Source organism: Triturus cristatus, chromosome 1_2 (genome assembly GCF_964204655.1).
Source record: "Triturus cristatus chromosome 1_2, aTriCri1.1, whole genome shotgun sequence".
Lineage (NCBI taxonomy): Eukaryota > Metazoa > Chordata > Amphibia > Caudata > Salamandridae > Triturus > Triturus cristatus.
The window spans coordinates 84042828-84059497 of NC_140580.1; the positions used below are offsets into that span (position 1 = coordinate 84042828).

General features: G+C 42.6%; 1 protein-coding gene across 4 annotated transcripts in view; it reads right to left on the bottom strand.

Moving 5' to 3' along the window:
• Window positions 1–16670, bottom strand: part of LOC146866845 (scavenger receptor cysteine-rich domain-containing protein DMBT1-like) — a 398665-nt gene that overhangs the window by 325008 nt on the left and 56987 nt on the right. For all 4 annotated transcript variants that reach the window (XM_085602310.1, XM_085602301.1, XM_085602292.1 and 1 more), the window contains exon 8: window positions 10364–10393. In XM_085602310.1, coding sequence (XP_085458436.1) covers window positions 10364–10393 — 30 coding nt within the window. The remainder of the gene's footprint in view (window positions 1–10363; window positions 10394–16670) is intronic.

Genomic DNA, 16670 nt, shown 5'->3' on the forward strand with positions numbered 1-16670 from the left:
GATAGTTTTTCAGACATGGAGACGGGTGGTTAGGTCCACGGGTTGTTGGGGTAGGTTGACTGGCGCCACTCCCCTCTGGCAGGGAACATTTCTTCGGCCTGTCTCTTCACTGGTGGGGTTTCGTAGATGGGACGATATCGGTATAGCCATGCTCGGAGACATAATGCCGGGGACCACCCTCAAATCCTTTCAAAGGCTGCAGGTGGATTTTGACCTTCATAAATCACAGTTCCATCGCTATTTGCAGCCCTGTCACGCACTGACCCCCCCCCCCCCGGTTCAGCAACTAGAGTTGTTACCTGAGCTCCACCGCTGGAAGGACCCTTACTGATGGGGGATCTGGGGACCCACAAAATCCGGCAAATTTACCAAACTCTCACTACACACTCCAAGACCACTATTCACCGAGCCCGGGTGGCATGGGAGACGGACCTGCCGCCATCTCCACCAGATACAGACTATTCCAATTTAAATACCACCATAGGGTATATTACACGGATCTCTGTACTTGGAAAATGGGGGCAAGTCAGTCCCCTATTTGTCTCTGATGTGGCACAGACGAGGGGTCATTCCTACACACGGTGTGGAGCTGTGGGGCATTGCAGCTCTTCTGGTCTTGCGTGTTGTCTTGCATGTGGCGTGTTTTGGCATGGGATATCCTGAAAGACCCTAGATTGGCACTCTTAGACAGTACAGAAGACATCGGGGGGAACAGGTATAAAAGACACCTTCTGTTTTTGGGTCTCACATTGGCTAAGAAGGACATAGCACTGCACTGGAAGGATGCATCCCCGCCCTGTATAACCAATTGGAAAAAGGCCCTGGATAGGTGCATGTCAGCGGAGATTGCTGTGTTCCAGGCGAGGGGATGTCCACAGAAGCATGGGAAGATCTGGTCTAGGTGGGCCAAGTACAGGGGTATAGATCTGTCCTTAATATCGCAGACAGCCACCTGGGAGCCTATTGAACAACTGGTGGTGAATAATTTAACTGTTTAAAGTATCAGTGCTAAAAAGGCATAGACGGGAATTCCTTTGGCTTGTACATTTAAAGTTATCAAAGTATGTACGGTGCGCACTTGGGGGGTGGCGGGATGGGTGCTTCCCTTGGTCTGATGTTCTGCAGACTTTTGGGGTGGGTGTTATACAGTATCCAGGGACTTTCCATTCTGCATTTCAATTGTACTATGCTTGCTGAGCTCCGCCCTTCTGGTACCGTGAAAATTCAATAAAATCTGTTGTTAAAGAAAAAAGAAATAAGAAGCCGAATAAGCAGAGACATTTTGTTGCCTCCGTTCTTGTGACCTGCAGATTGATCATTTCGCAGTTCCACTTTTATACCTTTTTTCAGACAGGGGATGTGGATCCACTCTTGAGGTTAGAGAACTGATTTTGGTGATTCTTTTTCAAATGTCATTTTCTGCTTTAGCTCAGACACAGCTTTTGTGCTAGGTGATCATAGCAGTAGCAATAGTGCTGACTCAAAGCAGGAGTATTCAAAACAAGGACACATTGAAGTTTGAGATCTCAGCATCTGGTTGTCTGCAGAGTTCTGGAGCAGCCATCAGGCGCATACTAAAGGGTCTGCCCTGATGAGCTACTTTGTCACCTTTAACAAGAGAAACCTCTCACCTACCCCTCACTGCTAACATCTACCATATGTTGTTAGTCAGGAAGATCAAATCAGCAGCCCTTTGTTAATATAGACCTCACACGATTTCTGTGGGTAGCCTTCTGTCCATCCTCCCTCCCTCACTTCAATGTCTGGGTCTCCAGTCCAAGAGATGCAGTCGATACATTTCCACTGCCTAGAGAAGCTGTATCTACTCTCCATCATGCAAAATGCATCCCATTGGCCCAAGCACTTAGACTTTCACAATTCACAGTTTTCCTACTACACACTTGCTACGTATCAACCGCACATGCACGCAAATGGAATATCAACTCAAAGGTCTTTGAGTGACATAAACGATTCTATCAGTCTTGAGACTCATTGCCTATTTACTAGCCTTCCTAACACATATCCCACATCTGTAGCTCCACCACTTTTCATCTAGCCATTTGAATATCACAGACCACTTGTTTGGTGCTAAAGTTATCACTGTTAAAGACATACAATTGTTGGACAGAATGCAGAACAAATCAAAACATTCGCCCCCAGTCAAGAGATCTGGCTTAAATCCATCATTCTTTTGCACACCATGCCACCCAAGTTTAGACTTGGCTATATGCAAAGCAGTCTTGATCCTGTGCCTCGTGGCAATAGTGCATCCCAAACTGCTAAGCCAGTCTTGACCCTGTGCTTCATGGGAATAGTCAAGTCCTCCATGGACCAGAAACAAGCATCTTAGGACCGGTTTCAGGGTTTCACCCCTCATCAGCCAGAATAGCTTGAATCCAGTGGCATAGTGAGCCTGGGACCCATGTCTGGGCATACCTGGTGCACTTAGGGTGAGAAAGCAAAAGACACATAATTGATGGACGAAATGCAGAACAAATCAAAACATTCGCCCCCAGTCAAGAGATCTGGGTTAAATCCATCATTCTTTTGCTCACCATGCCACCCCAGTTTAGACTTGGCTATATGCAAATCATTCTTGATCCTGTGCCTCGTGGCAATAGTGCATCCCAAACTGCTAAGCCATGTCCTCCCTGGACCGGAAACAAGCATCCTAGGACCGGTTTCGGGGTGTCAACCCTCATTAGCCAGGATAGCTTGAATCCAGTGGCACAGTGGGCCCGGGACCCACATCTGGGCATACTCAGCGCACTTAGGGCGAGAAAGGAAAATCAATCTTGACCATGTGCCTCATGGGAACAGTCCAGCCCGAACTGCCAAGCCAGGTCCTCCCTGGACTGTAAACAAGCATCCTAGGAATGGACCTGGCCTGGCAGTTTGAGCTCAACTGTTAACGTTGGGCACAGGGTCAAGACTGATTTGCATATGGCTGGTTTCAAACTGGAATGGCATGGGGAGCAAAAAAATGAGGGATATATGCCCATATCTCTGTACTGGGGTGAATGTATGACATTGTTCTGCATTCTGTCCATCAATTGTTCTTTTTGCAAAAGCTATCACTGTTGCAATTGGTTCCCAGTGCTATCGCTGTCTTTATATTTTGTTTCCATGCTCTGACATTTCAGCTACTATGCACAAGCTCTATATGTGGTCTGAAAAAGATGAGAGTGTCTGGGGGTTTACAGCATAAATAAGAACCCTTAACAAAAGGGATAGCCAAGTACATGTGGCATAAAATCACATGGGTGTCCTCATGCTCCAGGTCCTTCTGTGTCTTCTGGTGCTGGTCCTCCTCCTGGTCCTTTTCCAATTTGCCCTTTTCTGAGTTGTTTTGGTCCTGCAACTCTCATCCAACCAGTTCTGGTCCCCCGGTATTGATTTCCTCAATCTGACACACTTGGTTCTAATCCTTCCTGAATCTAGTCTTCTTGGCCCTGCTCTGGCCATTCCTTGTATTGGCCCTTTCTAGGCTTCCTGATCCTGGTAATGCCGATCTTCACCCTGATTCTGCTGAGCATTGAAAAACTGGAAAAATTACCATTACGGTAGCAGAAAAACCAGCTACAGAATGGCCTATCCTTGGCAAAATAACTCTGCCTGTCACTACTTTTCATTTTCAGTATTGCCTCAAACAAATGCAAGCAGGAAAATATGAAAGGTTAGGTAAAGAATACACTAAGACATCCTGGGATTTACCTTACGAATACAGATGTTGGAGTGGGGTCGTGAAGTGTTTCTAAGAGGTGCACACTGTGAAAATGCACTGAGCGGATCTCTCATATGTCAGAACATTTCTTTACACAGGGCTTGTAATGGTTCTGTGGCAAACTTGTCCTGCCACCTGCAGGGTACACCAGCTGCTGTGATTAATCCAGCGTTTGGCCAACTTTCTAACGGGAGTTACCTCATGTTGAATGATCAAAGTTGCTGTGGCATGTTGCCAGGAATCCCTTATCTGGTAACGGTTAGCTCCAGGGTTACTTGTTGTATGCAAGTATCGTCCCCCAAATAGACAAAGTCAGGGAATCGCCTCTATGGCCTTCATTGAATGTTTCTTTTATACGTTTTGATACTTTAAGCAGAATGAAAGCCATGCTTTTGCAACACACCGTGCCTTTGACCTCGGCCAAAGGAATCTATGATCTACAAATTGCAAGGACTTCGGCTGAGATACAGGCTCTAATTCGTACAAACTGCACTATACATTTCGTAGAAATGATGGGAAGTATCTTAAACATGTCTGATACGAGCAGGATTGTACATGTATTTAAGACCATATGTTCAGGACTGTTAACACCTTTTCAGGCAGTCCTCGGAATCATTCCAAACTTCGTGCATTCGGTGTTTGGTGGTCTGCCATTAATTCTAGCACTCATTGCAGGAATCCTGTTTTTATTCCTACTGACTGCTACGCTATGGCAAGCCTATCCACCGGCGTCACTCCCAGCAACTTGGAGAAAGCTCTCCTAGAATGGAAGTACCGTGAGCCCATAGTCCAGCTTTTGGGCATACTTCATCTACGGGAACTTAATACAACATGGTTTCTGTCATTTAGACCAATCTGGCAAGATTGCATCTTACCTGTTCTACGCTGCCTGCTTTGCGGTGAAGAATGCGTGCTAGACATCTGTCTAACACTCCCATCAGTCATGCCAACGGATATCGATACTCTGCTGGACCCGATAACGGCCATGCTCTGTGTTGTTGTCCCCAGAGGCTACCAATCCTGATGACAGCATTCGTTGAGATCTCACAGACGCTTCCTGCTGCTGATGAGGTACGAGATGGATCAACAGGCACACAGGTAACAACAGACGCGAACATTGCTGCGGCATCCCATGCTGAAGGTGATGCCTCACATTTCTGTACAGTTAACCTTCTAAACGATGTGTTCCAACTGTTACCAACATCGGTAGACGATCTTTTGTCTACAAGAGTTGATGATTTCATGTTTTCTCCAGACCTATACATTGACTTTGATTTGGCTCACAGTGAACCAGGGAAGATATGAATTTGGTCTCCATATTTTCATAACAGAACAAAACTTGGAACTCTTCCTAAAATTGACTTTTCTTTCTAAATTTTAAAATACATGGCAAATCAATCTGCTTACAGTAGAACTATTCATATAGAACGGACTTCTTTGAATACTTCCAGGGACACATTGTCACCTTATTTACCACAATTTCATTTAGTACCATATTATGAAATGGCTTTGGTTTTTTTAAATTCTTGTCGAACATTTTGTCATATGTATATATTTATATTCATTCATATTGCATTTTTTTCCGATATATGCTTAGAATGAAAAACTGCTTTAAAATGTACAGTACCATTGCATTACATGTTTTAGCAAAGTTTTTTAATAAACTCTTTTAGTATGCTTTTTACAAATGTTTTTAGCAACATGTGGTACTCAGTTTAATGTTTAGCATTATTATGTTTAGCATTTAGTATTATCGTTCATTCAAAAGTGGAGTGGGTGTTGTATTCCGCTTTAGGTGTCCGTACATAGGTTTTCATGAAACATGTCCTTATATAGGCACAATTCGCATTGCCCTTATATAGGCATAAGATCCCAGTCCTTATTTACACATTAGCCATGCTATCCAAATACAGGCATGGTCACCGACATCCGTCCACCCCAACGTTACAACGAGTTCTTAGAAACCAGACCCTAAAGCTCTTGGGAGCTCCCCTAGCACAGGATTATTGATTTCTCCAAGAACTCATTTACTAAGCATGAACCGCTAGTCCTTAAAGGTTCATTCCTGACGTCTTCCTCTGCCTGACTTTACGTCAATGCTAACATTCCAAGGCACTTACTAGGTATAAATATAACTTTCGTTGCCCAAGCAAGTAGGAGGAGGCCTCGACTTTTGCGTGTCCCGGCCTGATGCACTGACTAGAGACTCTGTCATCCCTGCTCAAAGAGAATCCAGCTTCCAGTGTTCTGACTCCCTTCGCGGGGTGTTAGAGTTCGAGACCCGGGAACAGATTCCCACCTCTCTCATTCTCAAGGTATGGAGCTGACTAGAACCTAGAGGGACTCTTGGCATACCAGACTATAGTATACCAGACTATAGCATACCATACAATAGCATACAACACCTACTTCTTACATAGTACTACACTTAGGTTGGGTACACTGGGGTAGAACTAGTTAGAGAAGCATCTCATCAGTACTCGCATTTTTAGCCTATGTTATTTGTGTATATGAATATACGTGTTATAGCTAAAAGATAATGCTAGCGCAGTATTATTTCTTTTTCCTGCTTACGCTGTACATAATATATCTTGCATACTGTCTTGTGATTGTAAAAGCTCATATCTCTTACACGAGAAACAAGACTGTTCAATAATTCCTTTTATTGAAACCCCCGTCTATTCTTTCTGTGTAACTCTGAAGAAACTAAGCATGCACGATTAGCTGAGTGAAATTGTTATCTGTTGTTTCCACAATTCTGAGAGTGTTCCGATTCTAAAGGGAAACAAAGTTGTTATGTTTATGCGGTTGCCAGAATCTACTCCCTTCTTGTTTACAAGGAGTTTCTAGTGGCCTCTGAGTTAGCTGGTACACATTAATTAAGTTTAATATATTTGATAGGGGCATACTGACCTCAGCTTATTCCAATGCGCAGAGCCTAATAGGGAAATAGGGGAGGAAGAACTCCATTTTATAAGTGTAATTTCCAAATGAGAAGATATAACCAGTTCATCTTTGGTGTCTCTGGAATTAAAATTAAAAAACCTAACTTATGGTAAATTCGAATTTCACATTGCAATTTTGAAAATGATTCCTTCCAGTCACACAATAGAGGGATTAGGTGTGCCTGGATGCATTGCAGCTTATACTTTAAAAATTCATAACTCCGGTTCTACGGATTGTATTTTTGTTCTTTTGATCTTGTTTTATTTATTAACATATGCTCAGTTTTTGTATTTTGGTGTGGGATGTATGTGTGTATTTTTTTTACTTTTTTACTGTTTGGAGTGTTGCACAAATACCTCACAGATTGTCTCTATGTGTGGTCTGCCTGCTCTGTGCCAAGCTATTAGGGGGTTAAGGCCAGGTTAATTGGAGGTTGCTTGTGCCTTGCCCTGACTAGGATTGTAGTTGCTGCTTCACCAGGGCTCACACCCCAGTCAATGTCTAACAAAATCGATACAAGGCACTGCACAACATAAGACCAGCATACCTCAACTCCCGACACCACTTGCACCAGCCAACCATTCATCTATGCTCTGCCTCTCTCTCCCTCGCATATACTCCCCACATCAACACAAGCAGATCAGGAGGGCTAAAATTCTAATACCTCACACCTAAAACATGGACCAACCTCCCTTTTCATCTTAGGGCCTCATCATCGCTTCTGGAATTCCGTAAGAAGCTGAAGACTTGGCTCTTCAACTAAATTCCTGTTGTAGACCCTTACACCTGCTCCAGCTCCTAGATGCGCCTCGGGTGATTGGCAGCACCATACAAATCCAGTTAACATACCATTACATTACAAAACAATACAAAAAGCAATGTATTGCCATTTGTAAATAAAACATACTCAGTATTCTTTGGAGACAGTCAAATACTCCTAGACTGCAGTATAAAACATATGTGTGCCATATGCTGAAGCTTCTGTTCCTAAATATCTTATTTGAATATAAAAATAACATAAATGTTTTTTTCTGTTTCTTCATCTGTAAACAGCTATGCTTAATTTATGCACTCACCTTTGTACAAACTATTGTACATTTGAATATTCATTTACTTTCAAATGCTTCACACTGGCAATCACACTACCTTTGCCTGTAGTCCCATTTCTCTTTAAGGCCGGCTAAATAAAGACATCCTTAACATTGTTTATGAGGCTGCCAGTCAAATTGAACATCATCTCTACTATTTAGCCTATGGGCAGCTAAACAGCAGAGATTATGTACTGTTCTTCAGGCCACTGGGTAAACAGCAGAGACCAAGTACTATTTGCCCAGCGGGCGGGTAAACAGCCACTTCCTTTACCCAAAGCTCTCCAAATATAAACATGTACAAAAATCGCAGGAAGAGCACAAATAAATATCATGAAAAAGAGCAAGAATCATAGACTAAAGGTACTTACTCTAACTGGTATGAGTAACCATGTCGTGGTAAGTAACCTAAGATTTTTTGAAAAACGAAATGATTGGGAATGCTGGATAGTAGGAGTAGGATTTTTTCAAAACCTTGAGCCCAGTAGAGTAAAAGACCTAACCCTAGGGGGAACATGGTGGGTAGGGTCAGGGCAGTAAGGATATCCTGCACTGCTGGACCTAAATATAAGCAGGCTAATTAATATAAAAAATATTGGTCAGTCTGATAAATTGAAGCAAGACATTTAGCATATAGACACTGCACAAATATTAACACTGTAAGTGATGCAAGACAGGCCCCCAATGGATTGATGTGAAAATAGCTAGAACAATCTACATGTAAGTAGAACGAAGAATAAAGAATCATTTTAAATGAAAGCAAAGCATATAGTCGAAAACCTACAAATAATTTACAACAATGGCCCAAATTCGATGGAACTAGAATTGAATGAAGAGGATAGCCTCAAACAAGAAATTAAGGCATTGTTTCGATACTGTGCACAAGGAAATGTCAAAGAAACTTGTTTTTAGGCATAGAGTCAAATGCAATGCCTTTGTTGAAGACAAAAGAGGGGTCTTTTACTAGGCATTATATTATAGTATATTTTAAGTGTCTGGATTTGATTTAATGTGGATGTTTTATGTTCAAGGCTGCTTAGGGAGCACAATGACTAGTGGAATCTTGGAGTGGATTGGGTTTCATATTCTAGGTTTTGGGGTTGGTTGTTGCTCTCAGGTAGGGAGGCACTGGTTACTTTTGGGTGTGTTTACAAAAGCACGTGGGCTCATTGTCTAGGGCAAATGCGTATTACTGTGTTACAAAAAGGTGGTCTTGCGGTCGAGAGGGAGAAAGGGATACTTTGTTTTGAGAGCACTCGTTCATTACTTTTGAACGTAGGGCTCTCCTACCCTGAATATATTGATTAAGTCTTCATTTTTGCCCTGACCCCAATCTCCTGTAAGGGAGTTTTGTGTTGAGATGCAGCATTCAAGATTCAACGGATTACTTTTTGGAACACAGTAATATGCATTTGCCCTAGACGAGGAGCCTACGTGCCTTCTTTTAGAATAGTTTTCTTCGCCCAGCCTAGGGACGAGCAGTGTATGACTCCAGGTTGCCCGACCTCTTTATATCCTGATGAAGAACCACTTATAAGGTTATGAATGACCTCTTTTCTTTCGGTTGAAACGTTGGCAACCTGATCGGCTTAGCCGGGACTGGGCTAGCATACTCATAGAGGTAGTGGACTGATTCAAGCATACACCTCTACTTCATGGATGTCAATTGGGTTACTTACCTTTAATACAGATAGGGTGCATGAAGTTGCCAGCATGCACTGCAAATTTTATTTTAGTTTGTATTGTTAAAGTTTTCAGTCACCGGTCACTTTTGCACAAGCACTTTCTTCTGCACATAATGGAGCAACCTTTACATTTGGAACAATGTGTATATATTAATAATTTCTAAATACATTTTAATTTATTTGCTTACTTTTTGGCCCTCTTATTTTGGTCACCTGCAAAATCGGGAAACTAAGAGTAATACTGTATAGCCTGTATGAATTTGTTTCTCTTTTGCATATTTGTCATTGGGACCATTTTGTTGTGTGTATCGAATTGTACCCAGGTACTACAGCCTTTTGGGAAACCCCATTATTTTGTAAGGGCAGCCTAGAAGTCATCCTGCTCTACAGATGGGGACCTGCTATTATTCACGTATTACTTTTCAGGTATTTCCGTGAAAGTGCATTATAGTCGTGACTATGTTAAATGCAAGCTTTTTCCATATTACGAGCCTTTCATGCATTCCATTTTAAACTCAGTCACCAGATTGCACGATTTCTCAAGCTGTGTCCAAAGGGCCTTGATGTATTTTAAGTATGTTTCTTGACTAGTACTGCCACTAACTTCTGACATCGATGGGTAACTGGTCATTCTTCCCCAACATCAAGCAGTAAAAGGGGCCAAAGGGAGGCGTTTGTGATGTGCAGGTAAGCACCATGCAAGCTCCTCTTGGCCTTCTGATGTGAAGTGGCATAATGCTATAATATCTGGAACTTCCTATGACAAGCTTACTTACACCATTACACAAATTACACAGGTGTAATCTCAATTTCTTCCAGGTCTACTTAGGTGCTGCTGTGTAAGGCCAAGGCCATTGCATATTCCCTAACTTGTTATGGGGTTTCCTATTTGTGTTACTATCGAGGACAGCTGCACCTACCAGGTGGACAATCTGTTGTCGTCACAGCATCTGTGAAAAAATACAACAAAAAATCCAAATCAGAAAATGTGTGTTATCAATGTTAAATAAAGCAATAAGAATATATACAATTAGGGTTACAATTGGGAGAAAGGCATTTGTTTACAATTTTTAATGCTGGCAAATGCAAGTTTCAAAATATCTCCCTACCCACTACAACCCCTTCCTCAACAATATCCTACATCTGCAAACGGACTGGAATTTCACGTCTTGCTCAAAGATTGTGAGGCCCTGATCTGCTGCTTGACAATCTGTAGAATTCTTGAAATAATTTCAGCCAATGATATTACCCTGGTCTCCTTTCAGTCTTTACTTGCCAGCTCACTACAAAGTGTGACCAGTCATTTGCAAATCAGCCTTGATGCTGCTCCAATGGGAATAGTTCACCTAGAACTGACAGGTCATGTAATCTGTGACCAGGAACCCTCTGACAGGTTTCCGCCTTGTTGACCTCATCAGTGAGGTGCAGCTTAAGACCTATGACACAATAAGCTACAGAATAGACGCTTAGGTATATTCCTAATGTGTATCATTGAGGAACAAAACAAGCACTGGCAAACTAGAAGGGCTAACTTTAATATGCTAACACAGGCAAACAGACATTCATGATGCACATTTGAGCATGTCTATGTTTGCCTGCATTAGAACATTAAAGTCCTGGGTACTGGCCATACTAATGCTTCCTAATATTGAGGTTGAAGGGTTGAGCACAAATTGTCCAACTCTATAATTGCTGTTTGCAAAATCAGCATTCTCTCCATGAAAGTGAGACTAAGCTTGAGCATTCTGTGAAATCAGTGGCTATATAATGAATATCATATTAAAGCTTTAAAGACATTTGAAATATTAGTTTTATATATATAGGAATTTTATATATGTAGGAATTGATGCATAGCACTGAGCTTCAAAGTACTGGCAGAAAGGGCGTGACCTGAACAAACCAATGGATGACTAGGGCTGATTCAGAGCACTGTATACTGTGTTATGTTTTTACGTCTGGCTTCTATATGTCAAGACATAAAAAATGTATAAAAAGGTAGGGGTGGGCATAATTCACACATGTTCATGTAGCATAATCACGTGGAACTACCTAACAGTTCCACAAAAGTATGTGGAACTACGCAAGAAGAGAATTCTGCATTTAGCGCAATTTGTGATCAAAAAAATGCCCTCCCCGCATTCCAAATGGACGCAAGGATACTTTTACGCTAAGAAATAGCACTAAATGCAACAGAATACAAATAGCAGATGTTCGCTATATGTGCTCTTTGGTTAGAATTTTCGCCCACCTCACTCCCGAAATTTAGCGCTTTTCTCTTAGTGCATAAATTCACCCTTGCATCCTAATTGAACCCAGGATGAATTTAGTGCTAAGAAATAGGGCTAAATGCAGCAGAGCACAAATAGTGAGTGTGAGTAGCTTCTTGCGCTTGCTAAATGTGCTCTTGTGATAGGATTTTCTTTCCCCCATCTTACTCTTAATTACGTGAGTAGGAGTAATATTATTATTAATGGTAATCCCATGGTAAAGACTAATGCAGGAATACTGAAATTACTATTACTATTCCATCATAATTAAAATTCCACCCAGGCCTAGTAAAAAGTGACAGGGAGGATGGTGGAATTAATCTCAGCCGCTTCTTACAACTCTAAGCCATGCCTTAACCTCTTCATCTCATGGCATGTCCCGCCACTGTACAGTAAGGCCATGCCTGGTCTCCTGAGAGGCCATGTCTTAGCCTCACAGTACAAGTGGAAAGACCTAAGGCAACTCAAAAAAGGATCAAGAAATGACAATAATTCACAATTAAACCTGAAGGAACATGATCTCAGTAAGTACAAAATATATTTTATAAAAGTAGTACAATACATATTAACTATAGATAAATCCACATTCTTACTATAATCGTGTCTACATTCACTCAAGCATTCTTTAAAATGAAGACAAAAATATACATAAACATACTCATTGACATTAGCCATACAAATAGCAGTGTAGTTTCTCAAAACTTGATAAATATGATTGGTCCTGAAGTAACTGATCAGTCTAAATTATATGACCATCAATAATTAAAACGATGTTGCTTAATTTTTGCCGGTGCTTTCCGGTGCTGAGCACCGACACTTATTTCTCAGGGCCGGGTCTATGTAGGGATGGACAGAGTTAAATATTCATAAACATTCAGCAGGTTAATTCCAATTTGATCCACGCCGAATGATTCCAATCCAACCCAGTCTCCTCGTTATGTGGGTGTGGGGCCTGTCTTGTGTTGGGTTCTTCGGCTAAGTCTTGCGCTTGTTTTTACTTTTAATCAGGCTGGGGACGGGTGGGTCAAAGAAACACCGGATCACATGCTTTGCGTGCAGAGCACTAACACCAAGACCAGCCGAGCGGCTGAGGCCATGTACTGGAAGGGCCAACAACAACCATACAAGTGGCACAAAAGCAAAATAACAGACACTCTGAGAACCATGCATACGCAGAAGTATACATGTGCGATGGCAGAGTCAGGTGCAGGCTGGGTTGTGAGTTCCTGCGGTGCCACCCAAGTTCTGCTCTCCACTCACCTGAAGTTTGCAGTCACCTAACCTAATTCAGCACAGATCCCAAACACCAGCAGGTCTGAAAATTATTTTATTTACGTGCCCCTGGACAGTGCATGTAGTTGAAGTGAACGTCAGAGAATAGAAACTGAAACCGTTCAGCACAACTGCTCACTCGCACCTGGCATTAAATGCTGCTCACTACTGGCATGCGCGTCTGCACTGAGGTAATTCTTGCCGAGCCCGGGTCACTCATGTAAAGCGCTCCAATACCTTCAGTCGAGAAGGCGCTAAATAATTCTGCAGGGAAATAATCGTGATGCAGGTTTTGAGCGTGAGTTATTTTCACCACCCCCCTCCCATCCTCCAAAACATGCTCAGAGTTCTTCTAAGACACTACAGCATGCTTCTTAGGAGCTGTACGATCCGGGGTACCATTTCCTGCCAGGCGTGATGTCACATTCAGTGCACAAGTTTGAAGCTGTACTGGCAAATATGTCATTCTCATAGCACTATACGTTTTGAATGGCGGGCTGCGTCAAGAGTGTTGCTTATGTGGTGATATTTATTGGTGGTAAATGGGCAATGGGAGCGTCCAACAACTGCCATGTCAGTGTGCTGCACGTAGAGATGGTGTTTTTTCCTTGTTTTCATGCCAGTCACGCAAAGGGCCTACACAAAGTCTTTCCATGGCTGCTGGGCTGTCTTTAGCCTGGTGTGGAAGGTGCCCAAGCAGGGCACATGCCATGCAGGAGACTGAGCTACTATTAGAATCAAAACTTTGAAAATCTGTGAGACATAGTGTAGTCTGCAATTATTTCAAGTTTTGGAAGGGTGAGTTTCAAAAACCCATGGAAATAATAGAAAAGATTAAACACTTCAGATATGTGGCTTAGGGAGTTGGTATTTCCATTAGCCTAAAATAATTCTAGGCACTGTTGAGAAAATAGCAGGAAAGTCAGCAATTTCCAAGTCATATGATGATGGAGAGAGTGCCTGGAAGCAGGGTCTGGTGAGTCAGTGGAGTAATTCATTCATTGCATCGATCTGTGTTTGGCCTCCTAGTCATAAGCTTGAAACCTGGCAAGGCCATGCAGTCTTTCATCCTCTAGGTCGACAATATGAGTATTCTTGAGTTTGAAACACAGGACTGTGCGTGCGTTTCACAAAGTACACATTATGAACTGGAAGAAACCATGAAAAACAGTGAGGAACAGAAGCAAGACAAGTTGGTCCTAATAGATGATAGCAGGGGCATAGTGGCCATTGGTGCAATGTACCTGAGCCCAGAGGTGGGAGGGCCTCAGTCTAGCTTGCACCAAGTGATGATATTTCAGAGGGTGCCTGTGCCCAGGATGTGCAGTCCTGGTCTCATCAGTGACCCCTAATGCTGCAGCTCAGTTTAGGAACCTACACAACACTGGTAACAAAAATGTGGGAAGGCCTTGCCGAGCTCAGCTCTGCTGAGGCACCTCATGCCTGCTTCCAGCTCTCCCCCGACTGCCACAGCACAATAAACCCACACGGGTTTTCTGCTAATTCCAGAGCATCAGTGCATCCCCAGGTCTCTGCCAGTTCTGCTTTCTCCTGATCCGCAGTTCTCACTGGCTGGGCAGTGGCCCCTTCACTCACAGCTCTGCTGTGCCACCTCTGCCCTGAACTCGGGCCTTTAACTGACACTTTTATCTTTTAGCAGGAGTACCAATTGTGATGCCACAAAACATCTTTTGATGGCATAAAACCTTAACACAGTTAATGAATTGCTTTGGTGAGACAGGCCAATGAATGATACAGACGTATCACCCCCCAACTTTACATAATGAATTACTGTATAGGTAATAAAGGGGAGGTGTACTCTTTTCTTGCTCTCCCTCTGTATCTGCTTTTCTTTCTCCTCTTCACACCTCACTCCTTCCCTTCTCTTCATTCTTCCTTCACTATCTTCCATTTGTCCATATTTCCTCTTAATCGCCGCCTTTTCATCTGCCTCTCTTTGCCTTTCACTTTCCTTTCATATATTCCCCGATGTCCGCCTTTCTTCCCTTGCCTTTTTCCTCTTTCCACTTTTTATTCTCATCGTGTTCAAATTCAGTCTTGCACTCTCAATCTCTGCATCTCTGCTTTCCGCTTCTCTACACATTCTTTGTCTACTGTATCTATCTTTGCCTTCAGACTTCTCCTGCTTCCTCACGCTCTCTTTTATGCTTTTCCTTCGTGAGCATATTATTTATATCCACTCCAGGAATCTGTGTTTGATGTCAGGGCCATCAATTTAAATCTTGGTGTGGCCACTCAGTCTTTTTTCTTTCTTAGGTCGATAAAATGAGTGCCATAGAGCTGGATAGCAACAATTTTAATTTGTGTCAAGACCACCCCTCTGGCTAATATGTGCTTTACAAGCATAAATGGTGTGTTAAGGACGCCGATATGTATTTTAATATTTTGTTTTTCAATTTCTTTGCAGTATTGACCAGCCCTCTGACCCTCCTTGACCCAGTACCTTTCATACAGGTATCCATTACCCTGACCTCCTTTCTTTCCTTTGTGCCATCTTTTTCTTTCCTTGTTCTCTTCCTCAGCACCTCCAGCCATGCCTTCTTTCCTCTTTCCATTCTTGCTTCCTTACACCCTTATTCATTCACCATCCTTTGTCCTTCCCTTTGTGCATTTCTTCCATCTTCCTCCTTCGTTTCCTACTTTTTTTTCCTGCTCCTTCCTTCATCCCTTCTTTAATTTCTTCTTTTCTTATCCTCAACCCTTCCTTCTGCTTTTCTTCCTCATTTCCTTTCTATTCATCCATCACAAAACATTCACTTCCTTTCTCCCTCATTCCTTCTATCCCTTCATGTCTTCCTTTCAAATTCTTTTCTTTGTCCCTCCTCCTTTCATCCATTTCTCATTTAATTAATCAATTCCTTTCTTTTAAACAGCACAGTACAAGCACATTCTCTTTAGTTTATAAAGCTGCCCCAGGTCCTCAAACGAACCTTCTAAAGCTGCATTTTGAGATTTAAATACATTCTCTCATTTAAGTTCACTTTTAAGTTGTTGTCATAGGCTTCGCATATGTTTTAATATGTTATGTTACATTGATTCGTCTAGCGTACTAATCACCCGAGAGGGTATCCAGGCCCTTGGGCAGGTGTGTAGGTTTGAGGTCCTCGAGGTGCTTATGTGAAGAACGAGGTCTTCAGCTTCTTGCAGACTCAAGATGTGAGGAGGTAGCACTAATGTGTTTAGGCTTGTGGATGTGGCTGGAGCCAATAAAGGAAGTGGGTGGGGCCTCTGGCGGTTGTTGGCGGAGCTGGGGAAGTGGGCATGGCCTCCTAAAAAAATGTGAGCGCCTACACTTCATATTTTACAAATTAAGCACTGGACAATGGGTGAGTCAGAAAACAAATTCGTTCCAATGAGCAGTTATGGCTAAGAACCAAATGGTGTCTACCTGCATATCGGCACAGAAGTGCCTTCATCAGTAGAACCCACACAATAGCATTTCTTGATACCCAAAGTCACAGGAGTCTCGGAAGTGAGAAACAATGATGGGAGAAAACATCCTCTGAGGCACAGTATGGAAGGAGCAAGGGATATCTCACACCCCGACTGGAGAGGTGAAAAGTCCAGTTTCGAATGTTAAGATGAGCCGAATGATATCATTCACGGTGTGGAACGACTGCTAAGCGGCTCACAAGTACTCAGGGAAAGGAAAAAAATTCCGAATTTG